This window comes from Dipodomys ordii, unplaced genomic scaffold (assembly GCF_000151885.1).
Source record: "Dipodomys ordii isolate 6190 unplaced genomic scaffold, Dord_2.0 Scaffold168, whole genome shotgun sequence".
Taxonomy (NCBI): domain Eukaryota; kingdom Metazoa; phylum Chordata; class Mammalia; order Rodentia; family Heteromyidae; genus Dipodomys; species Dipodomys ordii.
Window position 1 is genome coordinate 640,878 of NW_012267384.1, and position 24,714 is coordinate 665,591.

At 36.6% G+C, this 24,714-nt stretch overlaps 1 protein-coding gene across 2 annotated transcripts in view; it reads right to left on the reverse strand.

Moving 5' to 3' along the window:
* Npas3 (neuronal PAS domain protein 3) overlaps positions 1-24,714 on the reverse strand; it is an 883,936-nt gene that overhangs the window by 609,473 nt on the left and 249,749 nt on the right. For both annotated transcript variants that reach the window (XM_013033452.1, XM_013033453.1), the window contains exon 3: positions 4,593-4,837. In XM_013033452.1, coding sequence (XP_012888906.1) covers positions 4,593-4,837 — 245 coding nt within the window. The remainder of the gene's footprint in view (positions 1-4,592; positions 4,838-24,714) is intronic.

Consider the following 24,714-nt stretch of genomic DNA (forward strand, 5'->3'; position numbering starts at 1 on the left):
ATACATAAGTGGATTATACCATGTAACTAAAAAGCCATCCTAGAAGCAGGTGTGCTTCTAGGCAATTAACATCCAAATTTCCAGATGTTGGTAAGAGTTGGAAATTGCTACCAAAACAAACAGCAATAAAAACTGGTAATCTGGCTTTGCAGGGTTCAGTTTATACTTGGTGGCACCACCAGTTCTGGATTGAATCAAAGGGAAGTACAGATCAGAAAAGACGATCTCTCAGGCTTCTGAGGATAATGAAGGTATGAAGAAGAGCCAAGCAAGAACCAAGTCTCCATTTTTAAACCTATTCTCCTAGCCCTACAGGAAGCTAAGGGTTCAGTCTTGGCTCTACCTTTAGCTTGTGTAAAAAGAAAAAAGGAGTGCTATGAGCAGAATGCACTCAGCCATGTATTAAATCTAAGAACTTTTAGCTCTCAGATTGTTTAGTAAGGAGGCATATGACACTTGCCCCAAGCATAAATGTCACTTGGTAGAAATGTATTTGAGTACACAGTAAAATGCCAGAACAGGAGGTAGAGGACCTTGGAGCTGCTTAGACCAAGAAATTCTATCACTAAAGCAGTGTTAGGATCTCTTCCATCATCTTTCCAATGAAATGAAGTCCAGTTTATGAAATGCTATCTATGCTTTGGGGATCACCATTACAGTAGTAATTCTGTGTCACTCTGGAGGATAACCTATGCTTTGTTACCCTACCTGTCTACTTTAAATGCAACTATGGAAGCTTCAGTGCTTAAATATGAAGCTAGTCTCTGGCTAAGTGATAGATAACATGTTGCTTAACAAAGACCAGTAAGTCTTTCCTCTCAGAAACACTAAAATTTAATTCACAAAAGAGACCCAAACAGTGAATGGAAATTGTGTTTAGATGGTAAAGTTCCTCCCTAACACAGATAGGTTTAATTACCAGTTGTTTTGCATATTTTCAATTATTCTTTCCCAAGAACTAGGAGTATCTTATATTTTACATGTTTTAGCATCTTTGGCTGTCACATGCATAAATTGGTTGTTTAAAAGCTGCAACTAAAATCAAAATAAAACTTAAGACCCACAATGGTAAATATTCCCGGATTAATAGAGTTGCATACTTCAAAAATTGGCTGAAGTCTCTGATATTAGAAAGACAGAAAATTTATCTAGTTTTAGTAAATGTCAAATCAGCAGCTATTGCTTTTAAGATTAATAAAAGATGTAATGGTTTCTAGATAGACTCTAAATAGAGATTACTATGAATGGAGAAGTGATTTACCAACAGCCACCACAATGAGATTTCTTTAAAGGTTACAATCATCAGTTATTTAGCTGAAACACTGCTGAGAATGCCTGGTCATTTCTTGAATAATGCATAATGTTCATTGTAGATTTGATCTGTATTATAACAATACAGATATTTTTAAAATAATAGAAAAAAATCTGCTACCTTCCAATTGCTTAACATATCATTTCCATGAAGTAATTGACTCGGGACATATTACACACTGTCACCTGAGCGTTCTCTCAGTAAGCATAACTTGTAATAATCTGTATTTTACAACAGGCATCACAAAACAAACTCATCAACCTTTATAGACTGTTAAGAAAAGATGCAATGAATGCAGGGCAGAATGAAAGACCTTTCTGAGGCAGTAAATTTAAATGATTAAACTTCTATAGAGTTGTGTGGGACAAATTTGAATTTGAGCTTTGAAATTTAATTATTAACATGATCGACTCATCACATTAAAAATGTTGCCTACATGGTGTAAATACTTTTCATATGAATTTCCAAATGCCTGTAGGTTTATTCAAGAGACTGTTCAGAGAGGCACTGAATATAATGTCTCTCGTTTTTATTGTTGGATTATGAACTGCACTTCCCAGGATGCTGCAGGCTATTTATATAAGCTTGTTTATCCATATGAACTTCTTCAAGGGCACAACACAGAAGACCTTAATAAATTAAAATGAATTTCTTTTGATGTTGTTGTTTCATGAATGTTTGATCAGAATGAGTAGCAGTTTTGCATTAAAGAAGTCAAGTAGAGCAATAAATTGTACATATATTCTTGAAGCAGAAGCAGCTTACAGAAAGTGCCCACTGCATGCTAGGAATTTCTGAGATTTAGAAAAACAGGATGGATGCATTGGGCTTGGAGTTAGTGCTAGCTTACTGTCTTATTTGCTGAGAAAAAGTAATATACCTGTATGAACTTAGATGCTCTGCTATTATCTAGTGGGAATTTTTTTTTAATTGTAAGAACTTCTATGTCATTTTAGGCTTCTAAATGCTTATCAAAACCTTCCTATTTCTCTTAGGGACATCTGCATACATTCCATAGACTGTAACAACCATAGAATGGAGACCACATTTTAACTCCATGATATTAGTTATACAGTTGAGCTAACTGGAAGCCACAAAATATGAATTAATTAGTCACAGTCAAAAACTGAGAAAACTCTCCCTTGCAATATTTTATGGTGGCAATACAAAACAAGTATCATTTATAGAAATGGTATGTGAGAGACAGAGCATTAGGAACGCAAGAAAACCAGATTCTTGTTTTATATCTGTTAAGAATTATAAGGTCACATCTCTTATATGCAAAATGAGGCATTCATAAAAGTTATAATTCTAAACATAAGCTGGACTATCATACTATGCAGAATGGAAGCACAAGAAACATCACATTTTTCTACTTTGGTTTTCATATAAAAAAGACTAGTCATCCCAAACTCTTTTAAAAATAGAAGTACTTATTACAATTTTATTCATACCTTTAGTTTGGGAGATAGTACTTCAGTATCAAGAACATTCATTAATGCATTCTCAGTACTGCACTGCCAAGTTGCTACTTGTATTCTCAGGAGTAGAAGGGATGTTCAATGACATCAGAAAGAGAGCTTCATTTATTGGTCATGAGCTACCATATACTGACATCCTATTTGTGAGAGGTTCTCCAGTTGTGTGTTCTCCTCAAACTTTGAATAGCATAGGTTCCAGAGAAATAGATTTTAAACTATGGCCTGTGGGCCACCTGAAAGCTGCTGTTTTAGAAATACAATTTTATTGGAACCTGGGCAATTCACTCATTAGCATAGTGTCTATGTCTGATTTCATGCTACAATGGGAGAGTACATACCAAAGACTACAATATTTACTACACGGTCTTTCAGCAAAAATATTTATCAATGGTTACTTTAATTTTAATTTTCCCCGTAACACAAGCATAACATAATCCATAAGTAATTATAGATTGAATATCCCTTATTTGATGTTGGATCCAAAGTGTTTCATATCTCACACTTTTCTTCAGATTTTGGAACAAGTAATATCTTAGAAATAAGAACGAAGCCTAAACATGAAATTCATTCATGTTTCATAAATACCAAATATATATATATATGTAGACTCAATGTAATGTTATATGATATTTTAATAATTATATATTTGAGACAAAGCTTCAAGTTGTGGCATTATGTCGGTACTCAAAAGGTTCAAAAGTATCTGATTGAGATTCAGAATTTTTGGATTAGGGATGCTCAATCTATATCAAATTCACACACATACACACAGAGATGTACATGTGATCATAGCTTATAGCATGCATTTGTAAATAACCACTACTTTGATCCCTGTAACTCAATGAATATCTTATAAAATTTTGTATCTCACTTCAAGAACCCTTTCCTACAACAGCTGAGGCTACAGGGCCTCTTCCAGAGGAAGCTGTAGGGTGCCATCATATAACTAGAGAATCAAATCCTCCAAAGAGATTACTTGCAGCTGCCCCAAATGTCAATTTTATTCCATGTTCATCAAGGGTTTAGATACAAGGCTGGGACATAAGAATCTAGCAGATCCTTTAAATCAGATGCCTTGATGTCTAAAAGATAGGGAGTTAAAGGCCAGCACCACGTATGCATCAATAAATATATACTTGCATATTTAAATGCTAAAAGTGGTATAATTTACCAGGAGTTTCAGAAATGCACAAGAAAATATCTTAAATATCACAAAACTAGACCTCTCATCTAAATGCAGTAAATGCATTAAAGATTTAAAGAACAAATACATATTTATACTCTTAACTTTTAAGCAATATTTCTATAGAGAAACACAAAACATTAATGCATTGATTTTGTGGTCATTAAAATCATTAACTCAAATGCCTGCTCCAGTTGGACTCTGCTCGCTTCCTCTCTTTGGTTACATAAAGCATAACTTATCAGCTCCACCTTTTAGCCAATAATCTCAAACTCCACCCACCAAGAAGAATCTGATGCATTAATACCATCACATAAATGAAACCCCAGAAGACCTTAGCTGGGAAAACCATTTAATTCCCCTTTCTCTGAAGCTTCTTATTTATAAAATAATAGAATACTTAGGCTGATAGACTATTTGACAATAAAAGAGAAATAGAAGAGGTTTATTTCACCTTCACATGGTGTCTTTCTCATGCAGAGTTCAGATTTCCACATTTGTATCCCTTTAAAGGATTTGATATGCAGGAAAAGAAGAAAGGATGTTGGTAAACATTTCATCATATAGACATCTACAGACCACCATATTCCATATCAAACAGTGGCCTAAGACTTACCTTTTACTGAGGTGTTAGGTGGAGGGCCTTCCATGCGCAAGTTCCACGGAGGGTCTCCTTGGTTAGCAAAGTCCCTCATTTTCAGGTAGCTAATTGTAAGTCGGATGATGGATGCTTTATCAAGCTGGCTGGTAATGGCTGCAGGAAGCGGCAACAACTTGGCCAATTCGTAGAACTCAAAATTTTCTTTTCCCCGCCGGGAGCGAGCAGCATCTCGAGATTTCTCCTTTCTCAGTGCTTGTAAACTGAAATCAAAGGAGTAGGGAAGTTGTTTAGAATATAGGGTTCTGTCATTGGACAGAAAGTGGTTTAAGTCTTGGTTTTTCTTTTCCCTCCCTATCCCACCCAAAAGCTACCAAAAAAACAAATTTCTAACATGAAGGGCCAGACAATGGCACTAAAACCATAATTCTATTTCTGGCTTCTCATCAGAAATTCAAGTCCAAGGAGTAAAAATTGTGTTTTGGTAGCTCTTGTTTCATAACAAACCTAAACACACATCTGGAGTTACATCCATTGTTTCTGAGACATGACGTTTAGAGGTGAGGCTTGATGTGATTTGCTGTAAGAAATTGAAAAGACTGAGTGTGTGGCTCATATAACTATTCTCAAGTTAATGATTTGGTTCGTTCAACTCTTGTCACCAGGGGATCTTAAGCCATCAAAAGGAAACATTTTGAAATTTTTATTTTAATTACTGTCTTGGGGAACAAAGGTAAACACGAACACAATTCACTATGACAGAATCAACAAATATCATGCTGATGTGTTTCCATCTTTCTGTTAGGATCATGACACCTTCAGTCAGGTGAAGAAAACAAAACATCTCGATTTAAATGCAACTTCAAAACGGTGCTGATGTGTAGTTGATAATACTGTAACTCCTGATTAGTAGACATGTATTTGTAGACAGATTCTTTATGATACTAAAGAATACATTGCCAAAAAAGTCAAACTTTGGGATAACTTAAAATTTATGTTGAAAGATAAAAACTCTTGTCTAGGTTATTAAAATTTATAAGCATTATAGACATATTACTTCACAGAAGAGACAACAGGTAGAATCCAGCGTTTTCCTTTAACTATTCATGTGCATTTCTGTTTGAAGTTAGCTCACATTGCTGAGGGCAGAATCTGGCACAACTGAGGGTGTGTGTGAACATCTGACGAGACAATTCCTCTGAATTGCTCTGTCTGTTTTGTGTCTGATGAGAAATGCATTCAGATTCAGAATCCAATGATGAGTAAATGACTAATATTGACAGTACTAAGTTATCAGTAAAATAATCATTAACTATCCACACTATTAAACTCTGAAGGCCTTTTAAATCTATGTGTTCCCATTATAAAATAAAAGAAGCTTGGTATTGTTGGCTCATGCCTGTAATCCTGGCTACTCAGGAAACTGAGACCTTACTCAGGGTTTAAGTCAGGAATGGCCAAGGCACTTGTATCTCCAAAATGTTGGAAGTGAAGCTGTGGCTCAAGTGGTAGAGAACCACCCTTGAATAAAAAAGCTATAGGACAGTGCCCAGACCAAGCCAGGAGTTTAAACAGCAGTACAGTCACACACATACACACACACACACACACACACAAACACTCACACACTCACACACACACCAGGGAAGAAAAACACGGAAGGAAGTCTGGAAGAATAGGTCAGAATAATGTAAAACGTGACTGTTCTCTATGAAGGCACTATGGAGAAAAATATGCCCCACTTTATCCTAGTATCCGACATTGTTCGTTGTGCAAACTGCATGCAACACAAACACAAATATTTGTCTTTATATCTGTGTTATTTGAGAAATGTCATGATGCTCCAACCAGATTTGTGGGTTAACGTCACAATCAGGATATCATGTGCATTCTAGTAATAATCATTTCTATATTAGCTAACCACATTTATCTCAAACCTAGACAAAAGATGCTATCACTTTCAGAGTCAGTCTCAAATGATAACCTAAGGCAAAAACATCACCAATTTACATGGAAAGGGTATATTATGTCACTTATTTCTTAATATCTTAGCTACTATTTATTTGATTTTACAAATGCTCAGATTTGACAATAAAAACCATGTAAGCAAAGTGAGAATCATCTTAAACTCCAACAGAGTATATATGACCATGGTCCAGTTAACATCTATGATTTAAAAAAAAACAACCTTAGGTCTTCTTTTAGACAATGTACACAATTTATGTAACTGTGTCAAAGGAATACTGTGTTTTGACATGTTTTCTCCATCACTTATCCACAGAGGAAAGTGCAGTTGTTCAAGTTCAGTGCTTTGCTTTTTTTCCTGGTGGTTAATTGGAGATAAGAGTCTCACAGACTTTCCTGCCCAGGCTGGCCTTGAACCATGATCCTCAGCTCTCAGCCTCCTACTCAGGAGGCTAGGATTATAGGCATGAACCACCAGCGCCCAGCAGTGCTTTGCTTTTCTGTGTGATCCTGCAATCAAAAGCTATTGCAGGGATAATCTAAACTTATATTCAGTTTTTACTCCAGTAAGTGACTATGATGAAGCTCTAGAGCAGCAGTTGCAAAGGCCTTGAAGATTACTGTGGGGAATGTCACAATACAGAAGGGTCCATGGGGATGTAATAGGTCAGTAACCCAGCAAAGGCAAGGGAGACATAGTTCTAACTGACCACTACCCTAGGAAAGCTCATTTGCTATTCCAGATATCCCGAGTTGGAATTTCTGGAGAAAACAAAAATATGAATTGTTATATGACATTTTCTCATTTTATGTTAACTCAATTTTTTATATTAGATAAGCCAAACAATCATATTCAAACATGGATCACTTTATGATTGGGATCATGGATTAATTTTATAACGTAATAATTTGGAAAGCCAATTTTCAAGGTAGTTTTACATGGATGTTATGTCTAATTTTTCCTTTCCACCTATCACCCAAATGATCACAAATGAATTCATTATCTAATTAATATTTCTAATACTTAGTCTAGAAATTTCTCTATGCAACTCAAGCAAAGTGGATGATTAAGCCATCATTCTGAAATTGATATTAATGCATGGGCTTGTCAATAAACTAAGAGAAAAAAGTGCCCATGTAATTGTAACCCCTCTGTACAGTATTTTCACAATAAAAAAATTAATCCTCAGGAGGGTCAGAGACAGTAAAGGGGGAGAGGAAAAATGAGTGTTGACCAATGGCCACTAACTTATGGTTAGTTAGAATCAAGAGTTACTATTTCACCATCTGTTGTACTATAGCATCAATGAGGATACATTTTGAGAAACTTAGGAGAAATGATTTTGAAAGTATTCATCAAAAAATTATAAATGTTTGAAAAATACATATATTTATCCTGATTTAAGCCATTATGCAACAAATATGTGTGTGGAACATGATTATACAATTTCCTAGTAATACTTATCTCTTTTATGTTGTTGTGCATCAGGTAAAGACAACAAAATTTTAGAAACACATAGCTTAATTTTAGTAAGAAAAAAAACATTCTGTTTCTGGAGTGATGACGGAAATTAACTGAGCAGGCTCCAAAGGACAGAGAGTTGTGATATACTCCAAGAAGAGGAGTAAACAGACATGGATGTGTTATCTAAACATCGTGCTTCTCTAAAGAGCAATCAGGACTCATTTTATGTGTGGCACTTCATGTCCTTGTTTTCTTCTCCACCTCCTGTCTTCCTCCCCCCCCCATCTCTATCTCTAACTCCCACTAAATCCCCTTACTAGTAATAAAACGTTTCTATGACTCCCATATCTCATCGTTATGCAAATGCCATAGTTCAGGAGACTTTTAGAACAACATCACTATGTCTGTAATAAGTAATAATTAATAATGAGGGTAACACATAAAATACAGTCAATAGATTATAAAGGCAGTGGAGATGCTAATATACTAGATGAAGCTAAAGACCTTAAGACAATAACAAAGTTTGTGGATTAATCTTTTGCTTGCTTTTGTGAAGTAGGGACTAAGTTATAAGCAATTTTCAAATGGAATTAAGGACTACATTAAAGCCTAAGGTAAACTTTGTGTTTGTGTATTTTGTTCTAAACCAAAAAATAAAAACCTGGCCATATATGTGGAATACTAAAGGAATGGACATTGTGTACATGAATAAAAGGTTATAGAGCCAGTCTCTATAATCTAAAATAGAATTAAATTTTGGATCCATCCACAAGTAATTCGATCTATACTTTCCCATGCTCCATGTTTTTCCATCTAGACTCAGAAGAGCAGAAAAAAAAAGTTTTTTTAATCTCTAGCAGATACTGAACAAATATCAACTCTTTTTGATGACTACATTATCATCTTCTAAAACAATAATCATCTCAGGCATAGATCAACAAAAAAGTCATCATTCACTTATATCCACATATATTTTTCCCCCTTTGGGTAACATATACAGAAGTGTGTGTGTGTGTGTGTGTGTGTGTGTGTGTGTGTGTGTGTGTGTGTCAAGGGGAGATAGTAAATGACTTTCATATTCTCATAAGGGGTCCAAACCAAAAGGGTCATTACCTTTTACCTAGAATTCCATCTTATAAGGACATAGAATGTAGAGCCAGACTGCCTTTTATAAACCCTGGCTCTATTGCTGCCTGATTGTGTAAAGCTGAGTAAGGTGTTAACTGCTATTGCCTCAGTTTTTCTTGTCTGTGAAATATGCTAACACTGTTCCCCCTTCATTAAGATTTTTTACAAATAAAATAATGGCTTTTTGTTGAAATGCTTATAATGCAGCCTGACATGTATATGACATGGTTAATGAACACCTAAACTCAGTTCATGGTGCTAGTTCTATTCTCTTTTTTTTTTCTCTACTTTTTTTTTGTTGGTCATGGGGCCTGAAGTCTGGGCCTGGGAGCTATCCCTCAGCTCTTCAGATCAAGGCTAGCGCTCCACCAATTGAGCCACAGTGCCACTTTTTCTGCTTATGCGGTGCTGAGGAATGAACTCAGGGCCTCATGCATGCAAGGCAAACTCTGTACTACTGAGCCACCCTCAAAGCCTGCTAGTTCTATTCTTAGTCCACAAATCTCATTCATAATATACTGTCTTTTTCCTTAACAGGACCCCTATTCCCTAACACAGTATATTGTGTATTTTACTGAAACAAAATTCCCTTATGACTGAGATACTAAGGTTCTCTCCTAACATAATCATTATTCCTATGATTTATTCACTGTATATCACAATTAGTCATCTAAATATCGGCATGTGTTTAATTAATGGAATTATTTTCTGTACAGGACAGTAAAGAAGCAGTGTTAGAACATTATCCCAGAAAATAATGGCCTTCAGTTGAAGCAAAGGATATTTTCTTTATATATAAAAATAAATAAGTAAACAGATGTTAAGAGAAATAATCATTCAAGGTGATTGTGAAAATGTCTATAGAGGAATTTTAAATGGCAATAGTGTTCATTGTTTAAATAGGGATACAGGTTGACCCATTGCAACAATGAGATGTACAAGATGCTAAGTCGAAAAACGAACTTTACAATTTAGGCAGGGGGGTGGGAGAGTGTAGTTGAGGAGGTGGGAGAGAAGGAATGGTAGGGGAAAAACAAAGGAGGAGGCAACAATGCTTGGTAAGAAATGTACTCATTACCTTGCTAATGTAACTGTAACCCCTCGGTACAGTATTTTCACAATAAAAACTTACTTTTAAAAAGAAAACATTTGGGCAACAACAACAAAAAAAAAGATCACATTGTACTCTTAGAAAGAAGTTGATTTTTCAAAATATCTTCCAAAGGTCACATATTTCAAAGTAGGAAAACCCCAAATCCAGGACCATGGAGAGCTCATCAGGACATGTGGTACTCAGAAAGAAAACGTTGGATTGTGTCTGGGTCCTCAGTCTGCACACTGAGCGCCAGGCCACAGTGTGCAATCCTGCTTAAGTCAGAACCAGAAAATATAATGACCAAAGACAAATCTTTTTTTTTTGACAAATCTTAATATAAAGGGAACTGCCAGTATCATGAGACTTGACCAGGACTTGGGATCTCTGTGATTTTCCCATGGAACTAGAAGGTGTTGATAATTTATTGGTCACTTGTCTATAGTGGAGAAAATTTAACTTCAGATTTGAGTACTCATTAACTTTAAAAGAAATAAACTTATCCTTTGAGGTTGATGAAATTTAGCTTTGTGAAATTGATTACTTTGGTTTCCAACTTCACAGAAATGTCTATAATTACAGAAATGATATAGTTGGGACATCTACAGAAGATAGAATAAAGATAACAAATGCTTTCTCTTCTCCAATGATTTCTTCACAGCCATGTTTTTAATCAATTTTTAAAATAATTATATTTGTAGAACAGCTTTCACTATGCTATAATCAATTAAAAAAACAATATATGTAAGTAAAAAATTCTTCCTCTAAGTCTCAGTATGATACCTTTCTATAAACTTTTAGAATATAATATCTGGTCTTTATCAAAGAAGATGGCAGATTTTGGCTATCCAACTACAGGCAAAATAAGAGATATGCTCAAAATGGTTTTAAAATTTACCTTTTTAAAGTACTTCTAAGGAACCAGACAGGCAGGTTTTTATGGATTTTCCTACTTGTTTTGCTTAGGAGAACCCAGCACTACAGACTTCTACTATTTATCAATTAATCTGGCATGCAGCCTCAAAGGAAGAAGGTCGACCTGTATTAAAAATGCAGCCATCAAAAATTCATCAAAGGCTTCAGCATTTTAACTCATGAACCTTTGAACACCTGCATACTTGTCAGATCTCTGGTCAGAGTTAACTGTGAAATCTATAGTTACTCCAGTACCTACACTTGCTCTGACACGAGCTGAATGAGGAGGCTTCCCAAAGAAAAGTCACAGTAACAATTCTATAAACAAGCTTGCCCTTCCTTTACTTTTAGTAAAACAGCCCACTCCAAACTCATATCACATGAAGTTCAAAGTCAATCAAATCAGTCTGCTGCAAAGACAAGAATAAACATTTTATCAGGACTTTTATTTTAGCATGATTGTAAATATCATCTTCCTTACAAAGGAATATAGTTCAGGGATCCATAAACAACTATTATATGGTAGGGTCATGGACAATAAAAGCTCACAGGTTGAAATCTTTTAATGCTCTCCAAGAAGAGGTAATAATTTCAGAAATCTTTGTGTAACACATGAAGAAATCTGGATAGTGAATGCTGGAAAAAACCGGAACCTTCAAGTTCAAGGTAAGAACTCTGCTGCTTAACTAATGCACTGCTCATAGCTGTCATCATTAATTTATGTTAGCCTCTGTAAACATCAAGAGTATAATAGGCCAATTTCACAACTAAATATAGATGCACATTTTGCCCTTATATAAATGGCAGATTGCTGCTGTAGATCATCACTACAGCAACACGTCAGTAAAGATGCACTGTTTGATGGTCTGATGCGCACACAATATATAAAACCAGTTGTAATGGTTGTTTGGAAGCAAAGTGTAACATAGCAGCAAAATTTCATTTGTTCCACAAACTCAGGATGTATTAAGCTTGGCTGACAAAGACTGTTTGATGTGTTAAATCAGTTTGACCTTCATTCTTGCTTTATTTTTCTCATTTAACATGTGAAATGACCATTATTTTTCCACATGTAAGAAAATATCAAATTGATTGCTTTTATAACGGATCCAAAAAATCTGCAACTGGTAACATATGATAAAGTATCAAAAGTTAAGATGCATATTTACAAGTTTTAAGCTAAGATATATTCTGATTGAATAATCATGACCTATTTGATTTATGATAATATAGATCAAAAAAGTAGTTAAAACCATTCAGTTGAATGCTTCCCTCCCATCTTCAGAAAATGTCTTGTGTATGTTTGAATGTAATAAGTAAATTAATTGTTTTTAGCCAATGAGAATTTTTATTATTAGCACTTTAAATAAGAGGATTTAGTTCCAGAATGAGCCATTGGAATGGGAGCAAAGAAGGCTCAGAGGTCTGCATAGTTCTATTTAACTAGTGTTCACCTTGATTCAAATAACCTGTGAATGAACCACAGCAAGACCAAACTATTCATTGTATACTTTGGTGTCTGCCCAAACCCTTCATGAATCAGAGTTTTTGTTCTTCATTTCCCCCTAGAACTTTAAACTACACAACTGGCAGTTCCATAATAATGAAAAAATGGCAGCTTTATCAAGTAATATCTCTCCGCCCAACAAATAACACTTTACCTTGGAGCAACTTGTATATTTCACACCTTAAATTTCTATTTACCAAATCAGCTAATCACTTCACAATTGAACTCAGAACAAAAAAAATTATCAATTAAAGTGGTTGAAACTCCAGCAAATTATCATTTAGGAATGAAGTAATTGCTTTCATCAGGGCAGAAAAGCCCGCCAGAACAGAAATGTCACTTTAGATTAGTGTTCTCACTCCTGAAGCTATGGATGACACAGCTGATATAAGACTAAATGCCAAGACCAATCAATTGCTTTTGTGGCTCTGCTCTGAGCTGCTGTAAAAGGGGCCATTTTCTAGGATCTACTCTTCATTATAGTAAATGCTATCTCCTTGGTAACATAATTCCATTTCTCATAAATTCTGTCTGAGACCATTGTCCTAACAATGGGTGTTTGTGGAAAAGAATGCTGTTGGTTTAATGCGCAGAATTAAGTATGAATGGCTGTCAAACTGCTCGAGTTTACTACTCCTTAAGCATAAATTGAAGTCTTATACATTTAAAAAGAGTTCTTGGGAGAAATTAATGTCCTGAACACGGGAAGATACTGTCTTTGAAGGTTTTGTGCCACTGGTATAGGATTTTGAGTGTTCTAATAATTATCTGTCCTGTACATTAAATCAGGGAGCTTACACCTGAGGTGGGAGAATACTTCACTTCCTTTCTCAGCAGTGTAGGTTGCAAGTGTGGAAGCTCAGAAGTAAGTATGGACTCATTAGGTATCTGTATGTGATTTCTCAGTAGCCACAAATGTGGGTTTTTCTTTTCTTTTTTTTTTTAAAAGATGTTCTTCAAACTGGCTGCTTCCTGGAAAGCATCCAGATCTTAATTTATAGTGTTCATCTGCCTTCCCCCTCCTCACTAAAGTTACAAGACTCTGGTTGCAAGCTCCAATTAAAAGGAAATTGAAGAAGCTAATATAGTGAGAAGGTGGCAATCCCCTGCACTGCTGTCTTCAGGCCTGAAGTTCAGAAAGAGATTCAGGATCACGGGCCTTTGCCCGACATGGGATAAAGGCTGTCTCATCCTGGTGAGCACACATGTGTAACTTCTATTAACAGTAACAGGAGGCGTGAGCACACATTGAGAGAAGTCTGTGGCTAAATAGTTGGAAGGGGCAGAGCATCTCCTCTGAAAGACAAAATGAGAAGGAAGGATGGGCAACCTTGATTGCAAGGTATTTTACTATCCATGGAGAGGGCAACTCCTGGAATGTCTAGCACTCTAAGGAACCACGTTATCTTTTTTTTCTTTGTATCAATAGCAGGAATGTGTGTGTGTGTGTGTGTGTGTGTGTGTGTGTGTGTGTGTGTGTGCGTGCACACGCATGGGCACATGCACATATACACCAATACTGGGACTTGAACTCAGAGTCTGGGCACTGTCCTTTAGCTTCTTTGCTCAAAACTAGCACTCTACCAATTGAGCCACAGCTACACTTTCTGCTTTTAGCTGTTTAGTTGAAGATAAGAGGGGTAGAGTTTCCTGCCCAAGCTGGCTTCAAACAGTTTTTTCTGTCAGGGCTGTTTTTGAAACCCAATCCTCAGATCTCAGCCTATTGAGCAGCTAGGATCACAGGTATGAGACACCAAAAGTTGGCTTATTTGGGTGGTATTGAGAGTACTTAATACTGTATCAAAAAACAGCACAGAACCTAATAAACCCTAATATGTTTGAATGCTGTCTTTTTTCAACCAGGTTCTAAGTGTCTTAAATATGTGTTATTGGATTTTCACACTTGGAAGTATTGGCCCTGGAGTGGGAAGGGGGCAATATCAAAGATTGGAAGGCAGCTAATTCATGCTGGACCCATCTAAAACTAACCAAGTAACTACTTATCACCTCTAACTTTTCACCCATCATATTTAAATGGGAATTAAGTCATCAACAATGTTCTGTTCAACTTATAGTCACTCTTAAATATTTCACAATAAATTACAAAAACTTCATTTCTTGGGCTGGGAAGGTGGCTTGGTGGTAGAATGCTTGCCTTGCATGCATGAGGCCCTGGGTTCGATTCTTCAGCACCACATAAGCAGAAAAAGCTGGAAGTGGTGCTGTGGCTTAAGTGAGCTGAAGAGCTCAGTGACAGCACCCAGGCCCCATGACCGGAAAAACAAAAAACCTTAATTTCTTAATGAAATTAAGAAATTCTTTAATAAGATCTCATTTTTTAGGCTGAAAAATATCTTCTAATTTGGAGCCGACATATTTGGTGTTAATTGCTGGAAATCCCAAGCTCAATTGCCTTAGAATTCAAATTCAAATGACCTTTTCTAGAAGAAAATTTTATTTTTTCTTTAATGGCCACCTTTAAACACAATTGACAAGTCCATCAGCCTTGAGAAACAGTATATACTAAGCCTTGTTTATCTGGATTCTTTTAAAACCATACCATTCATTCAGATTCCAAAACTGCAGTATAAGGTTACCAAGACTAAATTGTATTCAGTTCCAGGGGAACCTATTGCAAAGACATAGCCAAACATTTAGAAAGTTGCCTCTTTGTAATGAAAAAAAAAACCAGAAATATCATTTTCTTAGAAATATATTTCTAAAATGGATTAATTATAACTTTGATGAAGAAAAATTACAAATAAAACTAAAATTTAATGTTTCAACATATAATTACAATAAGCAACTAGCATTTATCTAAATTATGGAGATTTCTCAGACACAGGGTAGCCCATGTTTGTTAAGGAACTGAAATGGTCCAATGGTAGATAGTAATTTTCTCAACAAGGCTTGATCATATAGATGCGAGCTGGGGATATAGCTTAGTAGAAGAATGCTTGCCTAGCATGCACAAGGTGATCCCTAGCAAAGGAAAGCCAAAAGTAATTTTAAAAATCTTTAGTAACTGAATGGGTAGGGCAGCAAATGATTAATTGAAATGTTATATAATGTGATTAAGCTTTTGCCTCCTGACCTGACGATACAACATAATACTTGATTAAAATTAATACTTATTTGCTATTTATAGATACTTTACATGAGCTATTTCTTAAATCTATCTGCTATTTTCTCTCTGCATTTTACTTGGATTTGGGCTGACATATATATCTATATATAATTATGTATATATATATATATATATATATATTATATAAAAGTTTCCCCTTAAGTCTCCTTTTGAGTTACCAGGTAACAAAAGATCATTTAGTCCTTATTTATTCATTTGAAAGGAGCAGTGTTTCCTAAAAGCCTAGTTACAAAGTCAGTGAAAAGATCAATAAGCTATCAAAGGCACTGGACAACTTTGCCATATTCTTGTGCTTGTGTTATGAATCACTTTTTAAATATACCCAGGTACTCATACATACACACAGAGAGAAAGAGAGAGAGAGAGAGAGAGAGAGAGAGAGAGAGAGAGATCATGGAAGTAGAGAAATTAATTGAGAGTTTGAGGATTTCGCTCAGTAGAAGAGCTCTGGCCTGACAAGTGCAAGGCCTTGATTTCAGTCCTCAGCTCTGGAAAAATTTTTTTAAAGCTGTAAAGAGAAATGAATTGAATAGATGATCTCTCCTTTCTACACTTCCCAATAATTCAACATTTCCAAAAATGTTCAGGTGATATTTGAGCTTTACAGGTATCAGATAAAAATGAAATTGGTATTTTGCTAAGTTACCTGGTAACTCAAATGTTTTCTTTCCTTCCCTTTCATTTTCCTGTATTCATTTTTACTTTCAGAAAATTTGTAGATTCAGATTCATCTGGATTAGTTTCCTTTCTTTTCTCATAAGAAGAGAGATAACTAATAGCAGGTTTAATCCATTTTTGTGTTTCAGATTTATGACATTGTTTGGTCTAGTATAAATGAATTAAAGGTAAGGCTTAGGATCCTAAACTCCCAAAAGATAGAAGGAAATTATTTAAATGATAAAAGAGAAGTAGGTGGAAGAATGTAGTATGAGTATGACAGTAAGGGCGCTATTGAGCAATGATGGAGTGATAGGGTCTAAAGAATATTAGAAAACACTTGCCCAGTGAGCAGTAGTACTCAGTATTCAGGAACAGATTTGCTTCTAGATGAGAGTATGGATCGAAATTAACAATCTTCCTTTTAAAAAGAAGCCAAAATGTAAATATTTATAATGGATTATTTTTCAGTTAAAAATATTAGCATGTTTCTTTAAAAAGAAAATTCTTTGCAAACCACTGTGGGCTTCATTTAGCTAATAGCAGAACCATGTGGATAAATGCCATCAATAATCCTCACTGAAAATAGGACTTAACTATTGGCACATTAAAATTTGGATTATGAAGATTTATAACAAAACCAGGTTATACTGACAAAATGGAGAAGAGGCATGTAATGAAAGCAAACAAAAACTGCTGAAGTCAAGAGGGTTTTTTGGTGAATTTTTTTCTTTTTTTTTCTTTAAATATGCTCTGTGAAGTTATTTCTTTTTGCCTTTGTTGTTTTCCCCCCTTTGGTTAATCCCCTGTCACTGTTTTTTATTTTGTTACCCTGTATCTTGTATATATGGCTATCTGAAGGAAAGGGGAATAACAAAATAGGGAGACAAAGGACAAAGGGTGAACAAATACAACAGTGATACTCACAAGACACCATGCTGGAAATGAATCTAATAACTTGGGGAAAAAGAATCAGGGGAAGGATAACAATGTTCAACAGGAAATGTATTCATTACCTTACTTGTGCAACTGTACCCTCTCTGTATATTACCCTTATAAGTAAAATAAAATAAAGAGAGAAAGGAAGGAAGGAAGGAACTAGAAGGATAGGGAAGGAAAGGGAAAGGAGGGGAGGGGAGTGAAGGGAAAAGGAAAGGGAAGGGAAGGGAAAAGGCAAGGGAAACGAAAGGGAAGGGAAAGGGAAGGGGAAGGGAAGGGAAGCCTTTGAGTGTTATATAGAGAGTTTAATAAATGATTCTGGTGGGAGCTCGGATGGCTAGAATATTTATAGAAATGCGAGGGGTAAAGTCTATGAGATTTCAGATGGGAATGAAGAGTCTATCAGAAGCTGAAGTGGAGATTATTCATGTTACTGTGTGGCGAAGAACTTTTCTACATTTAGTCCCTTCCCTGAGATTTTGAGCGAAGCTGGGTTTAAAGCCAAGTAAGGAGAGTAAATGTCAACACAGTCCAGCATTCAGGCTGCCTAAGTCCTTTTGGGAGCTTATAGCACACCATCAACACATCTTCTAGACATCACTGTTATCACTATTGCTTTCAGCCAGGTTATATGATAACTGGGAGTAGAAAGCAGAGAAGTTTTGCTTTTGTTTGTTTATTTTAATGTGCACACTGGCTAGAACAGGAACGATGTAGGTGACTGCAATGTGCTTATTATAGAGAATAGAATAATAAAAAACAACAAAAAAAAAAAACCATGAACTGGGGCAGGGAAGGTGGCTCAGTGGTAGAGTGCTTGCCTTGCATGCATGAGGCCCTGGGTTCAATTCCTCAGCACCACATAAGCAAAAAGAAAAAAAATCCAGACGTGGTACTGTGGCTCAAGTGGTAGAATGCTAGCCTTGAGCTGAAGAGCTGAGGGACAGTGCCCAGGCCCAGAGTTCAGGCCCCACGACCAGACCCCCCAAAAAAACAAAAAAACCCATGAACTTGGCTGTACCAGGACTATAAGAAAGATACACTGAGGATACCTCAAAAAACAGCAATATCCTACTCACTGCAGGCTCAAAGGTGTAAATGTGAAAACTCACTTAAAAGACTTGCTCTTAGCCAGGTGCCTCCTGTGGTTCACGCCTGTAATCCTAGTACTCAGGAGGCTGAGCTCTGAGGATCACGGTTCAAAGCCAACCCAGGCAGGAAAGTCCATAAGACTCATCTCCAATAAACCACTAGAAAACTGGAAGTGGCACTATGGCTCTAGGGGTAGAGCGCTCACCTTGAGCTGAAGAGCTGAGGGACAGTGCCCAGGCCCAGAGTTCAGGCCCCACTACCAATAACAACAACAAAAAAAAGACTTGCTCTTAAGAAAGAAACAGCGCTTGAGTATCATGCCTGCATAGCACCTTCTAGGATTAATTTCAACATGCTCAGCTGTCCAGGCACTCTGGATTTAGTGTTCAGGGCACACAGCTACTGCCCCCACTGTCAGCTGAACTTATTATCACCCACTTCATGCCGGTTGTGTAGGCATATGCAGTGCGAGAGTTGAGGGGTCATGGAGGCCTCCATCCTGATTGCAAAGGAGGTCACACTCTGAGTAGCAAGGTCAGAATCCCTATGGGGAGACCCTGAGAAGGTCATGCATGAAGCATGAGAAATAAGATGAAGATATAATAGAGAATACTGGCAGTTGCAGATGCCAAGAATATGGAACATTTGTCAAGAAAAGCTATAAGTAGTGAGCAGAGACCAGCTAAGAAAGATGGCATGTGGGCTGTAACTAGTAATACCATTAGGATGGGGCTGCCCCAGCCTTTGAGGGCTCCTATTACTCCACATGTTTTAGATACCAGACAGGGAGCTACAGACTTTATTTACCCTGTTGTTCTTTGGTCTAGCTTTAGTCCAATCATCAACTATTCCCCTATCTCCCTATTCTCCAATTGTAATGGGAAATCCCCTCCTTTGTAATGGGAATATTTGCCCTGTCCTAGTGTATGCTAGAAATAGGCAACTTTCCTTCTGATTTTTCAAAAGCTTGAAGCTAAGAGTTGCCTTGAGTCAGAGTAGTGACTGGGCTACTCTTAAGAATTTGGACATGTGTATGAATAGACAAGGAAAGAGGACAGAATGTCATGGTTTGAATATGAAAGTTCCCTGACAAGCTCATGTGTTGAAGGTACTGGCTCTTATTGTACTCTTTTCAGAGGTTGCTGAACCTTTAGGAGATTGGTTCTTGGGGGAGAAAGTGAGAAACTAAGGGCATTCCTTTAAAGTATATCTTTTCCTTGGCTCTCTCCTCTCTCTCCCACCTGAGTACCATAATGTGAGCAGTTCAGCTCCATCACATCTTTCCACCATGATGCTGTATCTCCCACTACGTCCAGGCACAATGGAGCCTGCTGACCATGGACTGAATCCTCGAAAGCTCTGAGCAAGATAAATTGTTCCTTCTTCACACTGTTTCTCTCAGGTATTTGCCACAAGGACAAAAAGGCCAATTATACACTTAACTCTAGAAATAATCAGGAAAAATATAGATCAAGGCAGTATTCCATGGAAACTAGTCTATCATTTAAAATAGCTTAGAAAGCTGAAAAAACAGGTACATAATTGCATTTATAGGTTTATGCCACAGTTTCGAACACTTAATCACAATGACAGCTCAACCAGCCTTCTATGGTGGCATCCTATGAAGATTCTTTCTTTGCATTAAAAATTAAAGTAGCTATTTTTTATGAGTCATCAGAGGCAGCCCCTCCAAATCATTAGTAATTATCAACTTCTTAAAAGTACACGTTAGACAACTTTGTTTTTATTAGTGCAATAAGAATGTTGAGACAGTGTCTCCCTTGTGTAGCACAAATTCTTTCAGTATATGTTGAAAGATGATTATGCTGATGAGATCTGAATGTCCTCAAAAGTCATGATTATAAATAGTAAACAACACATCTAGTAGCAGTACTAATGAAATCAAACCTACCTAGTAAATCAGTCCTTGATTGACATTATGCAAGAGGAAAGAAAAGAAAGAAACATGAAGACTACCCTCCTGGCTTTAATACTCATAAATGCTTCTCCATGAGAAATACATATATATCCCATATATATGTCCCATATATCTATACATAGATTCCTGTGAGAAATATGTAAAGTCTCCTTCCATTTCTCCCCTCTGGAGATGATGCTAGTAGCACCAAACTCAGACATTCATGGAAGCAAGAAGTAGGAAGCAAGAGACTGTCTAGCCTATCTTGGTAATCATACCTGGCATATTTGCATCACTGTAAATCCTTCCTACACACCAGATGAAGCCATAGCAATAAGAATGTGGAGGAAATCTCTACAGGGGACTCCTAGATGGGCACATTTACTAGATCTATGTAATCAGAAATACAAAAAAATAGATTGGAGAAATACTTAAAGGTGAATGGAAAAAGAAATTACAGAGAAAAGAATCCAGGGTGGTAGGCAGCCTACAAGTCATATAAGGAGAAATGTTAAGTTTCTGAGATTTAGAATAAGACACTTATCTGGAAGGGCCTTCTGAAAGTCACTGTTTTCCTATAGCTAAATTGCATCTGCTTCTAGGAGTTGCCTTTTGGATTTTAAGTGTTTTAATTCATCTGCTTCTCTTACAGGGGCATCCATGGCCTTCTCATTTGTTTCTGGCTACACATCCCCATTCTCTGGAAGTGTCCTGACCCCACCTGCCAGAGGAGAGAAGCTGACAGCTCAGGTGGAAGGAACAACCATGATATCTAGGTGCAGAGTGTGCTGCTTTATAAAATCGATCAGAATGGTACAATTCTAGTCAATTTCACTCACAGCAGGTAGAAGCATGAGAAACATGCTTATGTAAGAGTCTGGCACTGCTCTTCATCTGTAGCTTCCATGGCTGATTGTACAGTTGATCTCAATTGAAAAAGAAAACACACACACACACACACACACACACACACAGCCTGCTGGGTAGGCATGCTTCAATTTGCTTCTCTTCACTTGAAGTACAGTAAAGAATGGTATATATCCAACTCTAGGCTATAATTTTATTGATAGACTCTGATGGCATTATAAAATCCCTAAGGGCAAAGAGCAAGTGATTTGCTCATGGCACTTGAAATCCAATACAAAATTACAACCTTCATTTGGAAGCACCTTTGAAACTTTTTTTAATCACTCATGATGCATGGTTATCAATACCCGTGTTTGGACTACGATGATGAGAGAGAAGGAGAAAAAAATAGCAAGCCAATTCCTACAGACAAAAATCCCCACAAATTCTGATTGGGAATATCAGAACAGCTGATTCAGAAAAGCTCTATACAAATTGTGAGAAAAGTAGCAAGAATTACATATGAGCAAATTTGATTTCTTCTTCTTCATTATGATTTCTGTTCAGTGTAGACTAAGGACTTAATATGCAAATTCAAGTTGGGGTGCATTTTGTAGTTCTAGAATTTGAACTCAGGACCTCTCACTGGCTAAGCAGGGACTCTATCATTTGAACTATGCTCAGCCCTTTTTTGCTTTAATTATTTTTTGAAGCATAGTATCTCAAGCTTTTAGCCTAAGGCTAGCCTCAGAAATGATGCTCCTACCTACAGTTTCCTAAATACTGGGATGAGAGGCATGCAGCACCATGCTCAGCTTATTGATTGTGATGGGGTTCACTTTTTTCCAGGGCTGTCTGAAAACTGTGATCTTCCTAACTAGTTTGGATTAGAAGCATGAGACATTATACTCAACCTAAATTTGGGTCTTTTATATTGTGGATTACAAATGAATTTACCTAAACTGGATAATTTGTGCATGAAAGGTAGGAATAAGGAGAATGTCTTGCTAACTCCATGTCCATCTACTCAACTTTCACACGAACTCAGCAGGTTTAGTGTGACTTTGAAGCTTTAAAGGAAAAGGTGCCAGTGTGGTTTGAAGACCGTATGGAAATATGTCATTAGTGTCAAGGAAGTTCAACTATCCATCAGACAGGGAAATCCAGGTGAATAGTATAGAGTTCGTTTCCTCTTTCTAGTCAGGATACTTACATTCCTAGGCACAAGGAAGCGAAATAAACTACCAGAGACAAGGCCTTTCTAGTAATTCCTGCTGTCAGTGGAGGCCCTGGACATAACCATGGTATGCATAAAAATGATGTGAAAGCATATCTACACTAAAGCAATTGAAAAACAGACCCCCTGGAAAATAAAGTTGATTGGGTAGGAACAGGTGGTCCAGATAACGGAGACATTCTATGTTAGGAAAAACTATAACAAGAAATCACAGATATTCATTACAACCAAATACCTATCCATATGTTATACTCACACTCTCTCTAATAGTTTATGATTTCAGAAAGATGTTTGAATTTTCTCAACTTCTGTGTTTCCTTACCTTAAAATAAAAGGGCTGTTTTCTAGACCCCCTTTGTACCTGAAGGCTATTTTCACCTGTGTTTTTGTCATATAACATCAGTGGAACTATGGTGAGTGTGTCTGATGTGTATGAAAGTTACTGCCCATTTCATTGTAGTGTCCAAATGGTGTGGGACTTCTCATTGTGGAGTCTGATAGTGAATACCACAGTCACGAAACCTTTGCTACATGAATACACAACCTGCCTTTCATGAAGGATTCAGCAAAGGATTCATTAAAACCAGGCTCTATACGTAACACTAGCCTTATTAAAATTTGTGCTTTATTTTTCCAAAAGAAAGCTTACTCTCAAGAAATTAAAAAAATACAGAGCACAAGCAGTTCCTTAGTATTTGTAAATTCCATGGTTTCCCTTATTTACAATAACTAGTATATGTCTAGGACAAGCAGAAAAGGCCAAAAGCTTTGTACACATGACCATATAAGATGATGTTAGGCAAAATGAACCCCAAGACAGGGACACATGTGCTTTTTTCTTTCTTGCTATCGTTATTAACATATTTATAATGTACTATGTGATTTTTTGTTTCTTTGGTATGTCCTTCCCCCATGGTATAACACCTGTTTTCACTGTATTTGATTCTGGTGCCCTGCATCTTGTATATATACTTTTCTAATTTGGGAAGGGGAAGGGAAGAAACAAAATGCTTAAATAGGGATACTGGTTGAGCCATTGTAACAATTAGATGTAACAAGACATTAAGTTGAAAACGAACTACAACTTGTGGGGGGGAGGGAGGGAGGTATTGGGGAGGTGGGGAGGGAAGGGATGGTAGGGGAAAAAACAAAGGAGGAGCTAGTAATGCTCGATAGGAAATGTACTCATTACCTTACTCATGTAACTGTAACCCCTCTGTACACTATTTTTACAATTAAAAAATGTATTTAAAAAGAAAAAACACCCAACCCCCCCCCAAATATCAGCTACCCGATTATTTACATAAGAGTACAGATTTTAGAGGAACACTGGTGGCTCATGCTTGTAATCCTAGTTACTCAGGAGGCTGAGATCTGAGGATCACAGTTTGAAGCCAGCCTGGGCAGGAAAGTCTGTGAGACTCTTATCTTTAATTAATCACCAAAAAGCTGTAAGCGGAGCTGTGATTCAAGTGACTGAGTACTAGCCTTGAGCCCAGTGCCAGCACTCAGGCCCTGAGTTCAAACCCCAGTTCCAGCACAAAAATATCAAAATGAGTATATATTTTATATATGAGTATTTTCTATAAGAAGATATTCTATGATGTATATTTTATTTAGAAATATTTTATATAGGAATACGTTTTTATATAAGTATAGCTCTGTTTTATATATAAAAACATATTTAATAGTTGGTTGGAAGTTCAAATAAAGGCATAGAGCTTGCATTTTTAAAGAACACCTATTTACTCTCAATGTATACATAATGCCTTGTAACTTTTCTACAGTGTCACATATCTGGTTCATGCAATCAACAAGCACATACTGATTGCTGTCTGACAGCATGCTAAATAGAAATCTGTCAATTAGCTTTATTTTGTGGGCATCAGTGCTTTTGGCATCTCTAGATACAAATGAAGGACAAATGTCCCCAAGCTAATATGTACATTGTTCTTCAACTTACTTGCATAGCTGACTCCATAATTCCTCCTACACACAGGCTTAGAGCCCATGGGATAGTCTTGTCTATGACCTAAAATAACCATTCTACTCCCTCCAATTTATTCATACTAAGACTTTGAAACATCAGAGATCAACATAGGTATGCCCCTACACATTCTACCAGTGACCCATGCCTTTGTTAGTTGCTCAGAGGTAGAAGACTACTATTCCTTTCACTTACACATAAATCTGATTTTCCACTAATAATATATATTATACTTACATCACC